Source organism: Ranitomeya imitator, chromosome 1, assembly GCF_032444005.1.
Source record: "Ranitomeya imitator isolate aRanImi1 chromosome 1, aRanImi1.pri, whole genome shotgun sequence".
Lineage (NCBI taxonomy): Eukaryota > Metazoa > Chordata > Amphibia > Anura > Dendrobatidae > Ranitomeya > Ranitomeya imitator.
The window spans coordinates 861,298,876-861,317,621 of record NC_091282.1 but is presented as its reverse complement, the minus strand read 5'-3'; the positions used below and the strand labels follow the sequence as shown (position 1 = coordinate 861,317,621).

At 43.6% G+C, this 18,746-nt stretch overlaps 1 protein-coding gene across 3 annotated transcripts in view; it reads right to left on the bottom strand.

The window, feature by feature from the left end:
- The window catches only part of WRN (WRN RecQ like helicase), a 234,382-nt gene that overhangs the window by 197,926 nt on the left and 17,710 nt on the right, over window positions 1-18,746 (bottom strand). For all 3 annotated transcript variants that reach the window (XM_069742190.1, XM_069742199.1, XM_069742208.1), the window contains exons 4-6: window positions 16,255-16,400; window positions 5,541-5,689; window positions 988-1,137 (exon numbers count right to left, since the gene is read on the bottom strand). In XM_069742190.1, coding sequence (XP_069598291.1) covers window positions 988-1,137; window positions 5,541-5,689; window positions 16,255-16,400 — 445 coding nt within the window. The remainder of the gene's footprint in view (window positions 1-987; window positions 1,138-5,540; window positions 5,690-16,254; window positions 16,401-18,746) is intronic.

The following is an 18,746-nucleotide window of genomic DNA, read 5'->3' as shown; positions in this document are numbered from 1 at the left end:
TCCCTTTAAGTAGAGAGCTCAACTTGAGATTGTCTGAGGCCCACAAGCCATGTAGTAACCCAATTATTACATCCAACCAATTGTGGAAGAAGGTCTACTTGTCAGCTGCACTGACGCCATGGCTGCCTAAAATGTCACTTTCTGTGGCACAACTTTGCCAGCTAAGTAGTGAGACTGGTATAATATATATTAAACACATAAGATAATAGTTTAATCCATAAATTTATTTATCAACTGAAGAAAAAAAAAATGATGTCGTCACGGATTTACCATGCCAGAGAGGAGCCAGAAGACTGCAGCATCTGATTTCTCCCACTTCTGCACTGGTTAGAAGCATTTCAGCTTCTTATTAAATAGTTACATTTCTTTGGGCAGTGTAGGGGTTAATCTGCTCAGCTGAGACATCCTGGAGAGATTAGGCTTTCAGCTGTTCACTGTTAGCCACTCCCATCTCCTCTATAATCTGGGCCCTGGCTAGCACTCATTGTCAGTGCAAGCTTATGCTGCAAGGCTGAAGGGTGTTGTTTGTGTTTAATGGAGAAAGGCATTTGGTGGATTTATCGGTGACTCCTACTAGGTTTTGAGTGTGTGATAATTTCCTTTCTTCTCCTACTTTGGTTTTACCCAATTCTTCACACCCCGATGCATTTCTCTGTTTGTGTGTGTATATTTGCTATTTTTTGTTTCCCCTGTTTGTATTACCTTGCTAGTCTGGTTGGTGTATTACGGTACAACACTATTCCCCTCTTCCCTGGGTGGGGAAAGGGAACAGACTGAGGGTGGAATCAGGAGCTAAGGCAAGGTACGTGGCCCCGGCATCTTCTCCACCAGAAGTAACCCAGGAAACAGGGCGAGCTAGGGCACCCCTAGCGTTAGGGACAGGGAAGGAGCACCTGGTCCTGGGAGGACAGGGAAGGAGCACCTGGTCCCTGGACATTCGACAGCAGAGTCATCACAGATAAGATATTTAATGTCATTGTAACTTACATAAGCATCTGAGGCAGCATAGAGCTTCTGGTCCTCACTAAGGGGAAATCGATCCCAGTCACTGCAACGCACAGAGTCATCTTTCAGAAGTTGCTTATTGAATAGATGTTTGACCAAGCCATTCAGACTCCACTTTTCCTTACACTGAAGCTACAAATAGTAAAAAAAATTATATATATTATATGAAAAACTATATACAAAAAAATATTAAATGTATAAACAAGTAAGACAAAAGTATATTTTAACCCCTTTGTGACCGAACCAATTTTGACCTTCATGATCAAGCCAAATTTTACAATTCTGACCAGTGTCACTTTATGTGGTTATAACTCTGGAACACTTTAACAGATTATTTTTTCGTGACATATTGTACTTTGCAATAGTTGTAAAATTTCTTCGTTATGACTTGCATTGATTTATGAAAAAAACAGAAATTTGGCAAAACTTTTGAAAATGTTGCAATTTTCAAGCTTAATTTTTATGCCCTTAAATCAGAGAGTCATATCACACAAAATAGCGAATACATAACATTTCCCACGTGTATACCCTACATCAGCACAATTTTGGATACAATTTTTTTTTGTGTTAGGAAGTTAGAACGGTTAAAAGTTCATCAGCGATTTCTCATTTTTCTAACAAAATTTACAAAACCATGTTTTTTTAGGGACCACCTCACATTTGAAGTAACTTTGGGGGGCCTATATGACAGCGAATACCCAAAAGTGACATCATGGTAAAAACTGCAGCCTTCAAGTTGCTCCAAACCACATTCAAGAAGTTTATTAACACTTCTGATGCTTCACATGTAATAAAGCAATCTGGAAGGAAAAAAATGAACATTTAAATTTTTTTTTCACAAAATTTTTTACTTTAGATCCAAATGTCTTATTTTCACTAGGGTATCAGGAGAAAATGGAAACTAAAATTTGTTGTGCATTTTTTTCTGAGCATTCCAATAACACATATGCGAGGAGAAACCACTGTTTGGGCGCACGGCAGGACTCGGAAGGGAAGGAGCGTCATTTGACCATTTGAATGCAAAATTGGCAGGAATAATTAGGGGATGAAAATGTTGCGTTAGGAGAGCCCCTGATGTGCCTAAACAATGAAAAATCCACATAAGTTACCCCATTTTGGAAACTACGCCCCTCAAGGATTTTATCCAGGGGTATAGTGAGCATTTTGAACCCACAGGTACTACATAGAATTTGATAATATTAGGTCGCCATATTGAACATTTTCATTCTTTTCACAAAAAAATGTTTTTTGCGCCCCAATTTTGTAATTTTTATAATGGATAATAGGAGAAAACAGACTCCATAATTTGCTGTGCAATTTGTCCAGAACGCAACAGTACCGCATATGGGGTCAAAAACTTGGGGCACAGCTTGGAAAGGTAAGATCGCTATTTGCCTGGAATAGATTGTGAATGCAATGTCACATTTAAAGAGCCGCTGACATGTGAAAACAGCAGAAATCCTCCACATGTAACGCCATTTTGTAAACTAGACCCCTCAAGGAAGTCACCTACGGGGTGTAGTGAGTATTTTGAACCTATAGGTGCCTCACAGAACTTTATAACATTGAGACGTGGAAATATTAAATTTTACTAGTAAACGTGAGCCGAACCTTATTTTTAGCCAGCAGTACAAGCATAGTTATTTTTATTTTTGTGGGGTTCAACATGGGGGATAAGTGATGAGGCAGATTTATTCTTCGGGTCAGTGATACAAGATTTATATACGGTAGTTTTTTTTTTAGGTTTTGCTGCTATCACACACTAGAAATGCTTTTTTATATACGGTAAGTATTTTTTTTGTCGCCATATTCTGAGAACTGTAACTTTGTGTTTTGGCGAACAGAGCTGTGTGAGGGCTTATTTTTTACAGGACGAGTTGCAGATTTTGTTTGGGACCATTTTGGGCACATAATATTTTCTGATCGCTTTTTATTCACATTTTTCAGACACAGAATGAACAAAACCCAGCAATTCATTTATTGTTTTTATTTTTAAGCCATTCACTGTGCGGTTAAAATGATAAGACCGATTTGTTCATCAGGTCTGTACTATTACAGCGATACCAGATTTATATATTTTTTTTTTTACTGCTTTGCTCCATTTACAGACTAAAAGCAATATTTTACAAAAATGAATTTGTTTTTGCATCATCAGATTCTGAGAGCTCACTTTTCTTTTTTTGCCGAATGAGCCATATTAGGGCTTGTTTTTTGCAGGATGGCTTGGTGCTTTTTTTATCCCATTTTTTTTTGTAAATATGACTTATTGATTGCTTTGTATTTACTCTTTTGTGAGTCAGCATAACAAAAAAGCAACATTTTTGGAGTTTTTCATTATTATTTATTTTTATTTTTTTACGACGATCACCCAACAGAATAAATAATGTGCCACTTTTATAGAGCAGGCAGTCTCGGACGTGGCAATACCAATTATGAGTAAGGGTTTTTTTTTTGTTTTTTTTTTTATCAGAAACACTGCATTTTGAGTGGCAAAACGGATTTTAGGGATTTGTGTGAATTTTTTAAAAAAAATTTTAATTTTACTTTTTTTCACTGTGGCACATGTATAACTTTTATTGTGATCACTTGTCTCATACATTGTTGTACTCATGTATAGCAGTATATGAGACACCTTAGGGTGTGTACACATGTTTTCCTGACAAAAACAGGACATTTCTGCCAGAAATCCGCATGCATTTTTTTCGCGTTTTTTATGCGTTTGCCTTTTTTTGCGCGTTTTTTCCCCAATGCATTAAATAGCAGGAAAAATGTGAAAAATCCGCAAAATTAATGAACATGCTGCTTTTTTTACCGCGATGCGCTTTTTTTGCGGAAAAAAACGCATCATGTGCACAAAAATTGCAGAATGCATTCAAAATGATAGGATGCATATGTATGTGTTTTTTATGCATTTTTATCACGTTTTTATCGCGAAAAAGCACGAAAAAACCTGAACGTGTGCACATAGCCTTAATGTCTCACTGATTATGCCTGTGAGACCCAGCTTATTGCTGGATATCACAGGCCACCATACCCGGGGGTCATCACATGGTCTTGACAGCTGTATTTAAGGGGTTAATTGGCCCCGGTCGGTCGCAAAAATGGTTGGGTCCGATACTGCATGGTGTCAGCTGTATTGTACAGCTGACACCCACGGGAATCGCCGCCGCTCAGTGGTGCTATTTCCTTATTCCCGATTGCCATTATAAAACGGCAATAAGGGAATACGTACCCTTAATGACCGCAGTTTTAATGCATATCGGCGGTTAAGGGGTTAAAACACTAAAGCTAGCTATCAACTCAATTTGATTTGATTTGATCTGATTTCTCCAGTATGGGGTTGGCATAAAACCTCACATTGGCTGTTGTCAGACAGTGATGCATTTTGCTTTCTCATCGAGTTAACCTAACACGCTCAGTTAAGTTACAGTATTAAATAGTGTGATCAAAGAAACAGTTTGGAAGAGAGCAGTCTTAATAATAATAATAATTTTTATTTATATAGCGCCAACATATTCCGCAGCACTTTACAATCAAGCGGGGACATGTACAAACAATAAATTCAGTAAAAGTTAAGACAATTTAAACAGTGACATTAGGGGTGAGGTCCCTGCTCGCAAGCTTACAATCTACAAGGAGTCTTACAACTAAGTCAGTCTTAAGGTACCGTCACACTGAACGATATCGCTAGCGAGATCCGTGACGTTGCAGCGTCCTGGCTAGCGATATCGTTCAGTTTGACAGGCAGCAGCGATCAGGATCCTGCTGTGATGTTGTTGGTCGCTGCAGAAAATCCAGAACTTTATTTCGTCGCTGGACTCCCTGCAGACATCGCTGAATCGGCGTGTGTGACGCCGATTCAGCGATGTCTTCACTGGTAACCAGGGTAAACATCGGGTTACTAAACGCAGGGCCGCGCTTAGTAACCCGATGTTTACCCTGGTTACCAGCGTAAAAGTTAAAAAAAACAAACACTACATACTTACCTTCCGCTGTCTGTCCCCGACGCTATGCTTCCTGCACTGGCTGTGAGCGCCGGCCAGCCGGAAAGCACAGCGGTGACGTCACCGCTCTGCTTTCCGGCCGCTGTGATCACAGTCAGTGCAGGAAAGCACAGCGCCGGGGACAGACAGCGGAATGCAAGTATGTAGTGTTTGTTTTTTTTAACTTTTACGCTGGTAACCAGGGTAAACATCGGGTTACTAAGCGCGGCCCTGCGCTTAGTAACCCGATGTTTACCCTGGTTACCGGCATCGTTGGTCGCTGGAGAGCTGTCTGTGTGACAGCTCTCCAGCGACCAAACAGCGACGCTGCAGCGATCGACATCGTTGTCGGTATCGCTGCGTCGTCGCTGAGTGTGAAGGTACCTTTAACAAATAGAGATCGGTGAACCCGAAAATTAAGAGTTCAGCATTCGTACCAGACAGATACAAAGAAAAAAAAAAAAAAAAAGAGAGAAAAAGAGAGAAATGATACCTGCATTTAATAGGAATGTGTACACAAATATATTATAAAAAGCTCCAAATGTTACATACTTTTTCGTTGGCCAAATCAGTAAGTTCGATAAATCCTTTCAATTTCAGGTCACAGTCGCTCAATAATCTCCATTGGTCACCTTCAATACCAACGCCAACCTTTTTTACAGACTTGTCTTCAAGCAGTCTTTTAAGACCCTTAGGAAAACCTGTGTGATATAGACAATCCAACACATTCTTTAAACCTGAGAAAGATAAATTGCATTTACATACTACACTGCATAGTCCTCTTACTAGTTCACTAGCTACATTTTAGAAATGCGGTGTCATTTTCCAGTGCAATGCTGTAACAAGGGGGTGCGCAATTCATTTTCCTGACTGCTATAATGACTACTATGGAGGACCGAACCAATAGGCTAAAATTGATTACGATCAATATTAATATATTAATTACACTTATGTTATGCTAATATTAATTGTATCTATATATATAAGAGGCATCGTGATTACTCGCTTATCCCGCCCCATGCACAGTAGCTCCACCCCACCACACATAATCCCGCCCCCCACCCCATTACCACCCGAGGCTCCGTCCCCACACATTACCACACGAGGCTCCGTCCCCACACATTACCACACGAGGCTCCGTCCCCACACATTACCACACGAGGCTCCGTCCCCACAAATTACCACACGAGGCTCCGTCCTCACACATTACCACACGAGGCTCCGTCCTCACACATTACCACACGAGGCTCCGTCCTCACACATTACCACACGAGGCTCCGTCCTCACACATTACCACACGAGGCTCCGTCCCCACACATTACCACACGAGGCTCCGTCCACACACATTGCCACACGAGGCTCCGTCCAAACACATTACAACACAAGGCTCCGTCCCCACACATTACCACACGATGCTCCGTCCTCACACATTACCACACGATGCTCCGTCCCCACACATTACCACACGAGGCTCCGTCCACACACATTACCACACGAGGCTCCGTCCAAACACATTACCACACGAGGCTCTGTCCTCACACATTACAACACAAGGCTCCGTCCCCACACATTACCACACGATGCTCCGTCCTCACACATTACCACACGATGCTCTGTCGCCACACGATGCTCCGTCCCCACACATTGCCACACGAGGCTCCATCCCCACACATTACCACACAAGGCTCCATCCCCACACATTACCACACGAGGCTCCGTCCCCACACATTACCACACGAGGCTCCGTCCCCACACATTACCACATGCAGCACTTCCTTTCTATGTAATTAAACCACTTCAGCCAAGGTAAACGTACATTTAATTGCATAACCACCAGCAGCGTTAATTAGATATCAATGAACGTGCCGAATGAACGTGGAAACAGCTAGTCATTTAATATTGAGCATCATCAAGTGTGCCGACATCCCGCTATATACCGTATAAGCCAGCATACAGCCTCCTTATATGCCGTAAGAGCCCAAACACAGCCCCTTACATACAGCATGAGCTCCACATAGCTTCCTATATATGGTATAAGCCCCCGCATAGCCTCCTATATACAGTATGAGCCCCAAAATTGCCTGTTATACACAGCAGGAGCCTCACAAAGCCCCATAAATGCAGTATGTGCCCCACACAGCCTCTCATAAACAGCATGAGCCCCACATGGCCTCTTATATACAGCATGTGTCCCAAATGGCCTGATGTACAGCATGTGCCACACATCGCCTATTCTATAAAACCACGTTTCCCCAGAGCTCTGAGTCTCAGCAGTGCGAAGCAATGATGTCATGGTGTCTGCTGTCTCACACGCTGATTGGTGAAATATGGAGCCAGTGGCGACATCTTCCACTAATGTATTCACCGCTGTCTGCATCCCAAGGATGTGGAGAACGGTGACACAACAAAGACAACAACAATGTACTAAGACATGATCAAAACATTAGATCTACCACAAAGTGATATTAATAAAAACATCTACTTTGGGTACGAAAAATAAGCCTTCCATAGGTTCACATCCCAAAATGGTGACATGCATTTTTTTTAATTCTTTTTTTTTTTTTAAATTTCTGAATTTTTTTTACACTACTTAAATAAAAACTATGCATGCTTGGTATCTGCTTAATTCTAGTGAACTAGACAATCATATTGACAGGTCATTTTTACTGTAACATGAACACATGTTATGTAAATAAAAAAACTAAATATATTGTGCCTTTTCCACTATTTTGCCACACTTGGAATTTGTTTCCCGGCTTTCCAGTACACCACATGATAAAATGGATGGTGTCATTCAAAAGTACAAGCCCTCACAAAAGCTGTATGGAAGGAAACATTAATTTATGGTTCTTGGAAGAAGGGGCCAAAAATATGAAAGCGCAAAAACGGAAAATAGCCTGGTCGGGAAGGGGTTAAGAGAGAATGTGACAGTCAGAAGTGACTTCCGGCCAGTCAGTGCTGCTGTCCCAATATAACAGACAGGGATTGGAGTGTTGTCAGAAACAGTAGAAGAGAGCCACCAGTAAGTATTTTACTACACACTGAAAATCCATTTTTGACACATATTTTGAAATACAAAAAAAATGTGAGTGGAACTTCAAATTACATAACATATGAGAGTATAGCATGTCTAATTATATATGACAGTATAGCATTTCAAATTATAAAAACAAGCACAAGCTAATAACAGGGTGGGAGCTGTCCCCCCCAATGAATGGCTCGGAGAAAAGGATTTTACGGTGAGTACACAAAAATCTCTATTTCTCCTTCGCCTCATTGGGGGACACAGACCGTGGGACGTCCCAAAGCAGTCCCTGGGTGGGAACAACATTAAGTCAGGCCCTGTGTAATACTACTTACAAGTGCGCCACCGGGGCCTGCAGAGTTCATCTGCCCAGACTAACGTCAGGGGAAAGTCTGGGAAATATAGTGCTTCAAGGGTGCATGCGGACTGGACGAACCCGCAAAGTTGACAGACATGCTTTGCTGACGCCTGGTGTCTGGAACCCAAGAAAAACCTCGATTGACAGAGTGGCGTGAACACAGACTGACGTCTAACACGGAAGGACTTCTGGATGGTGTAAAGAATCCACAAGGCTATCATAGCTGAAGAAAAGGCTAAGCCATCCCTGTAACCATCAGGAAGCCCAAATGGAGTGTCCCTTCTCCGGAAGGATGCCATCCTCGACACGTAGCTACTCAGGGCACTCACATTGTCCAGGGTATGGGGAACCCTTTTGTTTTGTGGACTGGTGCCGAAGAGCTGAGGAAAGAATGATGCCCTCGTAACCGTACGATACCGCCTTGGAAACAAGGGATGGGGACAGCCTGAGGACAACCTTGCCTTGATGGTAATAAGGAAAAAAGTCTGAAGGAACAGAGCGGCCAGCTCCGAAGACTCTTCTGGATGGCGTGATCGCAGAGAAAAGAGGGGGGACCTTGCAGGTAGTAAAGTCTATCCCGATCACAAGGAGACTACTGTAAGGCCCCCCGGACTATTAAAGTCCCAAAGTGTAACGATAAGCGATAGAGAGGAACCACATGTGAAAAACTCTCTGCGAGAAAGTCCCTACTTGCAGTTTTGTTGCAATAAGAAGGAAAAATAGTAGTTCCGCAAACAAAAAAAACCTAACACCTAACTTGGTCAGTGCGAATATCCCAGGATTACTGGGGCCTTCCTGCTTCCTAAAAACTCTCAGAATTAGCGGAAGAGGCGTGATAGAGCTGGTATGACGGAAGAACCAGAATATGCCCTGTGATGGCTTTTGAATCTCGAGGCAGAACAGTGAACTGGAGTACACTGGTGTTCACTCTGGTCGCCATCCGATCTACATCTGGAGTGCTCCAGTGAAGGCAGATCTGATGGAAGATTTCCGGATGAAGTTCTCACTCACTTGAGGTGAGACCTTGGTGGCTGAGGAAAAAACTGCCGCCCAGAGTTCCATCCCTGGGGTGAGTGGTACAGAGATCACCGAATGGTAGATCTCGGTCCATCAGAGTGCGAGGCACGTAGGTCAAGGTGCCTGACCGCGGGTACCTGTTAGATGATAGACGTATGGCACAGCCGTGACAAAATCCGATTGAATACGGTTGGGGAGACCACCTGCCAGAAGGCATTGGATCTGCTGTAGGAGCAGTGGTACCGTTGGGGTCCCCAGAAAACTGATTGGGAGACTGGATTCCCGAAATAACCAGAGGCCTTGAGCAGTGCAGTAACGCTGCGTAGTCACTAGTAACCATTAAACCGGGAGAAAGGATCTCTCCCGGACGAGAAAGACGCTCAGAGACTACTCTCTGGGAACCTATTTGACCTGCAGAAAACAAGCGGAGCGAAGAGAACTGCCTCCGTTCCCACCATTTTTTTTTTTTCATAGGACCCTCGAAGCAAATCAGATAGAATGAGGGAAGGTACGGACTGGGGCTAAAATTCAGCCCTGTCTTGAGAACCTGATTCTGTTAACGATGTAGCAGACAAGGCAGCCCATGACCAGAAAGGCCCTTCTGGCCTTTGCCAGAGTTGCCAAGTGGCCAGTCTTGTCTGAAATGAGGGGCTCCCTGTTGAAGAGACACAGCCTTGTTTCAAGGGAGGGATAGCAACTCTCTGGAGGTGTCCAGGATCATCCTTAAAAAGGATATCTGCTGGGCTGGAAATGAGGAAGAACTATCTAAGTCTATCTGCCAGCCCAGGTGAGGAAAGGTATCGCAAGGTATATATAAAAACGGACTCAGCGCAGTCCAGGAAGAATGGCTGGAAAGTCGACCAGGTAGGGCAGGACGGCCACGCACCCAGACTGCAAGAGAGACATGACAGCCGCCATGATAATGGCGAACACTCTGGGAGTGGATGCAAGGCTGAAGGGCAAGGTCGTAACTTGAAAGTGCTGTTTGCGAATGGAAAGGCAAAGGAATTTTTGGAAAGAGGAAATTAGTAATGTGAGGGAGAGGATCCCGAATGTCGATGGATAGCAGAAAACTCCACCCTTTTCCCATTGAAGTGATGGCCGAGTGGAGGAACTCCATCTGAAGAAGGAGGACCTTGTGAAGCTTGTTAGAAGTTTGAGGTCTAGGATAGGTCTTACTTTTCGGTCCCCTTTTTTAGGGACCAAGATCCCCAAAGACCTAGACTGTCCTAGACAACCCTTACACTGCTGGTTGGGTCTATAGGATACCTGCGATCCTTTGTTCCTGCTTGGGGAACGCCCCCAGCTTCTCACGGAATAAGCGACCACTCTGTAAGGGAGTGATGTCAGATTTTTTTTTTTTTTTTTTTTAAACGCGGAGTATGCTTCCGTTCTCTGAGCCATGAAACGCTTCTGAATAAAATAGCATTCGCTGCAGACAGCGCCACGTAACTAGCCGCATTCAGAGAGGCGAACCACAAAGTTTCCCGCCCTGTAGATTTAGTTGGCCAGCTTACTGTCTCCGGAAAAAAGGTTACTGTTCTGAGTCAAACAAATATAGACCAACACTGTAAACATCTGTAACAAACGCTACATAGACCAAACACCTTGTGGTGAGGTCTACAGCACATTTACATACATTTTTTTTGTTAATGTTCTGAATCAAAGAAGCTAGCAACCCATTCAGTGGCTAAGGAAAAATAGAGCGCTGAAATTGAGGCCGCAAGATGGAACAAGTCAGATTGTCTGACAGTCCGTGGTATTTTTTAAAAGGTGATCCATCGGGCAGGGATACTGGCAGGTATACCACAGAAGTTAAGCTGTCAGGTGGCTTAGTGCGCGGCTGCAACCAGCAGGTGAGGAAAAAACCATATCTTGAGTTGCTGCCATCTTTGAACGGTGCAGAGATAAAAGGATGAACCCTCGATCAACCATCCTCATAGTGAGGATGCAGAAGGGGACTGCTCGGACACCAAAAGGAGGGCATCTGTACATCCACGGAGGTCAAGTCCCCGGGTGGACCTGGTTGGCATTAGGCCCGGCAGTAGTAGAGTATACATGGAGGTGACACTCCATGTGCTCGTATGAAGATGGTGTGAGGAGATCGGTGTCCTTTGAAGGACCCATTGCCTTTAAAAAAAAAAAAAAAATCAGACCAGGCAAGACATCTCATGTCACAGTGTTTGTATCTTACTGATACCGCGCTTGAAGAGGATTCTGCTACTAGAGCAAGCCCATTTGCAAATGCTCATGGTGGGACTGGAACCATGGACTCCCATGCTGCAAAAAAAAACACCAGCGTTTTCCTCTGTGCTGCCATGGTACTCACCAGTGAACTGCTTATCCGAATGATTGCTGTTCAGGAAAATGGCAAATGCACTGCTAGGGGTTTAGCTTCCATTTTGAGGGACCCTGTGTGATCTAGAGCAGAACCGTAGTCCTTGTCAATCTACAGAGATTGGTAGATGGCCTAAATAGACGAATCCATCTGTTCTGAGGCTCTGGCGAGTCTAGATCCAAGGCAACGTCCGATTCATATGCAGAATTTTGTTCTGTTTCTAGAATACATGTGGCCCCTGCTAGCCTAAGGCTCCCATGTACGGGAGGATCCATGTATATTGGTCTTGCAAGCACTTCAAACCACAGAGGGCTCAATCTCGTGGTCAGAGAAGCCATGGATTGCGCCAGTGGCGAAGCCCCTTGAGGGGGAACTAGGTATTCTGGGAAGAGCTGGGATCGGCGGCGGCGGGCTCCTGAGCTCATTTTAACTAGGTACTCTGAGAAAGGTGACCGGCTTCAGGCTTGTCAGGTCTTTAATACCAGTGAATGCTGGTCATGTGTCTTTAAAAACCAGGGAATGCTGGACATGTACCTATAAGCCCAGCGACTACTGGACATGAGCCTTTAAGACCAGGAAATGCGGTTATGTACGTTTAAGACCAGAGCTTGCTGGTCATGTGCCTTTAGGACCAGAGATTGCTGGTCGTATGCGTTTATGCTGCCGGGGTGCGTGCGGGGGGAGGGATGGAGCGGTGTCTCCTTAGGCTGCTTTCACACATCAGGTTTTTTTGTTTCAGGCACAATCCGGCATTTTTTGAAAAAAACTGATCCTTTTTTTTTTTTTTTTACGCCGGATCCGTTTTTTCCCATAGAGTTGTATTAGCGCTGGATTGTGCTTGATGGCCAGACGTTTCATCTGTTTTTTCCGGACCACCAAATAGTCGTTTCCAGTGGGCGGAGAAAACGTCCACTGCAACGTTTTTTTGTCCGGTGGAAAAAAACGCATATAGGCGAAATTCTCTCTCTCTCTTTACAGCTCGTGTCTGGAAACGGCAGGAGGATAGCCGCCGAGAATATGCTGCGAGAGTTCTCGTCCTGAATGAGAAGCGCCTGAATAGGGAAGCGGAGCCATGAAGCGTGGCCTAGCATGGGCGGAGATTCCGGCCTGCGGCCTAACCAAACCCGAAGCCGGAGGCTAAATTTTTGGGGCCAGCCGACGCAGAACAGGAAAAAGGGAAAAACGACCAGCCGCTGAAAAACAAGGGGAAAAAAATGCCGGTTGCGCAGAGCCCTCCAGCCGCTCGAGTCCCGGCACTTACCACAGTGGCTGCCGAAGGCAGAGTATGCAGCTTTGTTCAGCAGGTCAGAAAAGTAGAATAGATCCTCTGCTGTTTGGACGGTGCAGGGATAAAGAAAAGCCCTCAATCCATCGTCCCTTTAGCAGGGAGGTGGAGAGGAACCATCCGCCTCCTTGTACCATCCGCTTTCAATAGTGGTGGTGCAGAGGGGGCTGCTCGGACGCCACGAGGTAGGCCTCTGTACATCCAAAGGGTAATCACCTAGGATGGGTCAGGGCTGAATGTCCGGCAATAGGCCTGGCTGGGGAAGAGGGTACGTGGAGGTGACACTCCATGTGCTCGTCCGTACAGGTTGTGGGGACATCGGTGCCCTTGAAGGGACCCGTCGCCCCTAAGAATCAGCTCAGGCATGGCATCCCACGTCGCAGGAGAGGATACAGAGAGGTGACACTCCGCGTTCTTGCCTGTTGATGGTTCGGGGAGATAGGAGCCTTGAAAGGATCCGTCGTCCCTTCGTCTGTTGTAAAAAGGTAAAATCAAAAATGTAAAAGGTAAAAATAAAAAAGAGTTTTGGGTCGTAACAGCAGACCCGTCCGTGTGCCTCCTACGGACACTAAGCAAGAACTGGTTAGCTGAGAGCCAGCAGGAGGGTGTATACTGCAGAGGAGGGGCTAACTTTCTTTGTATCACTTAGTGTCAGCCTCCTAGTGGCAGCAGCATACACCCATGGTCTGTGTCCCCCAACGAGGCGAAGGAGAAAATAAATTTAGATATTTGTAAGAAAACAAAATTTTCTTTTGTCACCATTTTCCAAGACCCATAACATTTTAATTTTTGGGGGATATGGGCGTAAGAGAGTTCTTATTTTTTGCACCCCGAGCGGACTTTTTTTTTACGGATACCATTTTAGGGTAGGTACAATATTTTTGATCGCCTCTTATTGGATGTTGTGGAAGACAAAAAACAACTTAATTCTGGAGTTTTGATTTTTTCTTTGTTACCAATTGAATTAATATACTTTATATTTTGATAGATCAGACTTTTACAAACGCAGCGATACCAAAGGTGTGTAAAATAATGTTTTATTTTTAATGGTGCAAAAGGGAGCGATTTATAAATTGTGGGAGGTTTTTTTCATATTTTTAAAAACTTTTTTCACCTTTTATGGATTTAAAAGTCCCTTTAGGAGACTTGGAGCTGCGATCATTCGATCATTTGCGCTATACAAAGAATTGTGTCAGCACTGCTATGTATAGCAAAAATCACACTCTCCTATGAATGCCGGCCACGTCAGGGGAGCACCAATGGTAGCATGTAAGAAAGTGCACCCTTATCTGCGCATGTTAAATTCGGCTGTCAGAGATTGACAGCGGGATTCCGATTCCTACAGTGCCTAAAAGATCAATATCAAACGAATCTATATCCTCCACCACCATGAATTAATGCTTACAATGCCTACAAGTAGTATTCAACCCCCTGCAGATTTAGTAGGTTTAATAAGATGCAAATAAGTTAGAGCCTTCAAACTTCAAATAAGAGCAGGATTTATTAACAGATGCATAAATCTTACAAACCAAAAAGTTTTGTTGCTCAGTTAAATTTTTATAAATTTTAAACATAAAAGTGTGGGTCAATTATTATTCAACCCCTAGGTTTAATATTTTGTGGAATAACCTTTGTTTGCAATTACAGCTAATAATCGTCTTTTATAACAGAGGTCCCCAACTCCAGTCCTCAAGGCCCACCAACAGGTCATGTTTTCAGGATTTCCTTTGCATTGCAGAGGTGATGAAATTATTACCTGGGCAAGACTAAGGAAATCCTGAAAACATGACATGTTGGTGGGCCTTGAGGACTGGAGTTGGGGACCCCTGTTTTATAAGACCTGATCAGGCCGGCACAGGTCTCTGGAGTTATCTTGGCCCACTCCTCCATGCAGATCTTCTCCAAGTTATCTAGGTTCTTTGGGTGTCTCATGTGGACTTTAATCTTGAGCTCCTTCCACAAGTTTTCAATTGGGTTAAGGTCAGGAGACTGACTAGGCCACTGCAACACCTTGATTTTTTGCCTCTTGAACCAGGCCTTGGTTTTCTTGGCTGTGTGCTTTGGGTCGTTGTCTTGTTGGAAGATGAAATGACGACCCATCTTAAGATCCTTGATGGAGGAGCGGAGGTTCTTGGCCAAAATCTCCAGGTAGGCCGTGCTATCCATCTTCCCATGGATGCGGACCAGATGGCCAGGCCCCTTGGCTGAGAAACAGCCCCACAGCATGATGCTGCCACCACCATGCTTGACTGTAGGGATGGTATTCTTGGGGTCGTATGCAGTGCCATCCAGTCTCCAAACGTCACGTGTGTGGTTGGCACCAAAGATCTCGATCTTGGTCTCATCAGACCAGAGAACCTTGAACCAGTCAGTCTCAGAGTCCTCCAAGTGATCATGAGCAAACTGTAGACGAGCCTTGACATGATGCTTTGAAAGTAAAAGGTACCTTACGGGCTCGTCTGGAACGGAGACCATTGCGGTGGAGTACGTTACTTATGGTATTGACTGAAACCAATGTCCCCAATGCCATGAGATCTTCCCGGAGCTCCTTCCTTGTTGTCCTTGGGTTAGCCTTGACTCTTCGGACAAGCCTGGCCTCGGCACGGGAGGAAACTTTCAAAGGCTGTCCAGGCCGTGGAAGGCTAACAGTAGTTCCATAAGCCTTCCACTTCCGGATGATGCTCCCAACAGTGGAGACAGGTAGGCCCAACTCCTTGGAAAGGGTTTTGTACCCCTTGCCAGCCTTGTGACCCTCCACGATCTTGTCTCTGATAGCCTTGGAATGCTCCTTTGTCTTTCCCATGTTGACCATGTATGAGTGCTGTTCACAAGTTTGGGGAGGGTCTTAAATAGTCAGAAAAGGCTGGAAAAAGAGATAATTAATCCAAACATGTGAAGCTCATTGTTCTTTGTGCCTAAACTACTTCTTAATACTTTAGGGGAACCAAACAGAATTCTGGTGGGTTGAGGGGTTGAATAATAAATGACCCTCTGAAAAGACTTTTCACAATTTAAAAAAAAAATAAACAAAGAAATAACATTCTTTTTTGCTGCAGTGCATTTCACACTTCCAGGCTGATCTACAGTCCAAATGTCACAATGCCAAGTTAATTCCAAATGTGTAAACCTGCTAAATCTGCAGGGGGTTGAATACTACTTGTAGGCACTGTATGTGAATGCAATTGTGTTCATAATACATATACAGTATGCCAATGTAAGAAGAAATATGTAAGTATTGCAGACCTGTCATGGATGAAACCTGAAATAAATAGCATTCTTCTTCTGACGTGCACACCTGGATGAGGGAGACCTTTCCATTTTTACCCTTTTTATAAACAGGAGGCCATTCAATGTCAAAACCAAGCACAGCTTCTTTAGAAAGTCTCTCTCTAATAAAAAAAAAAACAGAAAAAAATACAAATGATATGTACTACCACAATGAGGATGAATTATAAAGCCTTGTGTGCATTCTAATACTAGCACAGTTGATACCTCTTGGGCAATTTACACTACAGAACGAGGGTAGAAATTGACATCGGGACCAATTCATCTTTCACACTGGTCTTGATGAGGAGTCAGACGTTCCTGGTTTATGGAGACGAGTCTGACTTTTCATGAGTCAGGAGCATCAGAAAACTAGGGTGCACCTAGGTGTGCGCCTCACCACCAATCCTACTCCAGTCCCTGCTGGAATAAGATTTCTGGCATAGCAAATATTGCCATTAGTCATTCATTTCAAGAGGTTGTCAAAAAAAATAAATACCACATAAAAAAATTTAAAAAAATGCCACTGTCAATCCAAATCGTTCTTACTGGCCCCGCCCTGGTAAACAAAAAAAAAATAATCCAATTTATAAAAATAAAATGTTACAGGATGGGAAACAAATTTTTAAAGGGAAGTAGTCAGCAGCTTTTGGCCACCTAATCTGTAAACGGCATATTGTAGACCTGAGACCCTCATACCAGCAATGTGTCACTTATTGGGCTGCTTGCTGCAGTTTTAATAAAATTAACGATTTAGAAGCAAAAGGTTATCACTACATAACTGGTAAAACCTGCTGCCATATATTTCTCTATATTCATGAGCTCTGTATAACCACATGTCCTCCACTAATTGGCAGCTTTCTGCCTATGCGCAGTAGAAATCTGCCAATCACGGAGTGAGCGGGGTTACACAGGGCTCAGCATTCAGAGAACGGCTAGATCTACAGAAGAGAAAACAGTGATTTTATCACACCTGCGGCTGAATAAGTGATACATCACTAGAATCAGCGGCTCTGCCAGTACATCATGATGCTTTTAGATGGGGCAGAAAAACCGTGGTGACAGATTTGTATTAATTGTATTTTAGTGGTCTTGTGTGGTTGTAAAAAATAAATAGAAAAAACACTTATTTCCCTTAGTTTTCCAACAATGTCGCTTAAAGCAAAAAAAAAAAACAACAAAAACACGACATTATGACAGTGATATGAAAAACGAAACCCAGTGTATCATAAAAAGAAGCAGAAATTACTTGAATATTCAAAAGAAATGTTTTACAGCGTTTTAAACTGTATGAAAAAAAAAATGTACCCGGTCTAGAGCGGGGATAAATGGCCTGGTCTTGAACTGGTCACATAATCGGTAATTTGCAGATAATACATTCCCTTTAAATCATGTGGCAACATAGAAAAAAAAATTATATATCGTTAAAGTGCCCAAAATATTGTTAACGTGCATTTGCAAAGGTGGTGTGACCACAGTGAGAGGGTGTCCCCAAAGGGGGATATCGTTCAAACTAAAGGCCCCACATTTTGGGAACAATTTGTGCCAAAAAAAAGTCTTTCATGATTTGTACCATATACATTATGTATTTTAGACACTTTTTAGGCATTCTTAAAAGAACCCAATTTGATTGATCATGCATGAGAAAAGATACACGTGAAAACAACAAATTTAAAATTAGGCTTTAGTCGCATCTGTGTAATGGGTACAGTTAAAACAGGAACCATGGTGCAGATCTAAAGCATGGCCGACACCAACAGCGCCTGATAGACGCCTTATCCCAGCATAGTGCAAAGAAGAGCTTGTCAGCATCCAAAAAAGGGATTATTTATCGGTTTAAACACAGAAGACTATCACGAGTACAAAAATGTATGTGTTATACGAGTACGCATCCATCATGCAAGGGAGATATAGCGGATTGTCCTTCGGTAGAATAAACTTGGAGGCAATGACCCCAAACACACAACCGATGTCATGAAGAACCATCTTCAGCATAAGGAGGAACAATGAGTCCTGGAAGTGATTATCTGGTCCCACAAAGCCCTGATCTCAACATCAAGTCTGCCTGTAAGTGCCTCTGACCCAGATGTGAGCGTAGCCTTGGGCATGCAGCGGACTTCCAGCCCGACTGGTCAAGTATGTGGAGGAGAGGGCACTACTATCAGCTGGCTATAACCCATCTAATTACAAGCTGACACAAGAATACTGAAATTGTCATTATTGTATGCCTGCTTAAAGGGGATGTCCAGTCCAAATCGATGTCTACAGTCACTCTGGGTGACTGCAGACTTATGAATCCCCCAGCGCACGCACAGTGATCTGTGGGGATTCACCGGGTTCTGATCGGAGAATATGTACATGTTCATACACACTCCAGGCCAGTGGGCGTGGCTACTTGTATGGAGCTAGTCAGCCACACCCACTGGTCAGCCGTGGGACTAGACAAAGCGTGGTCTCGCTCAATACAAGTG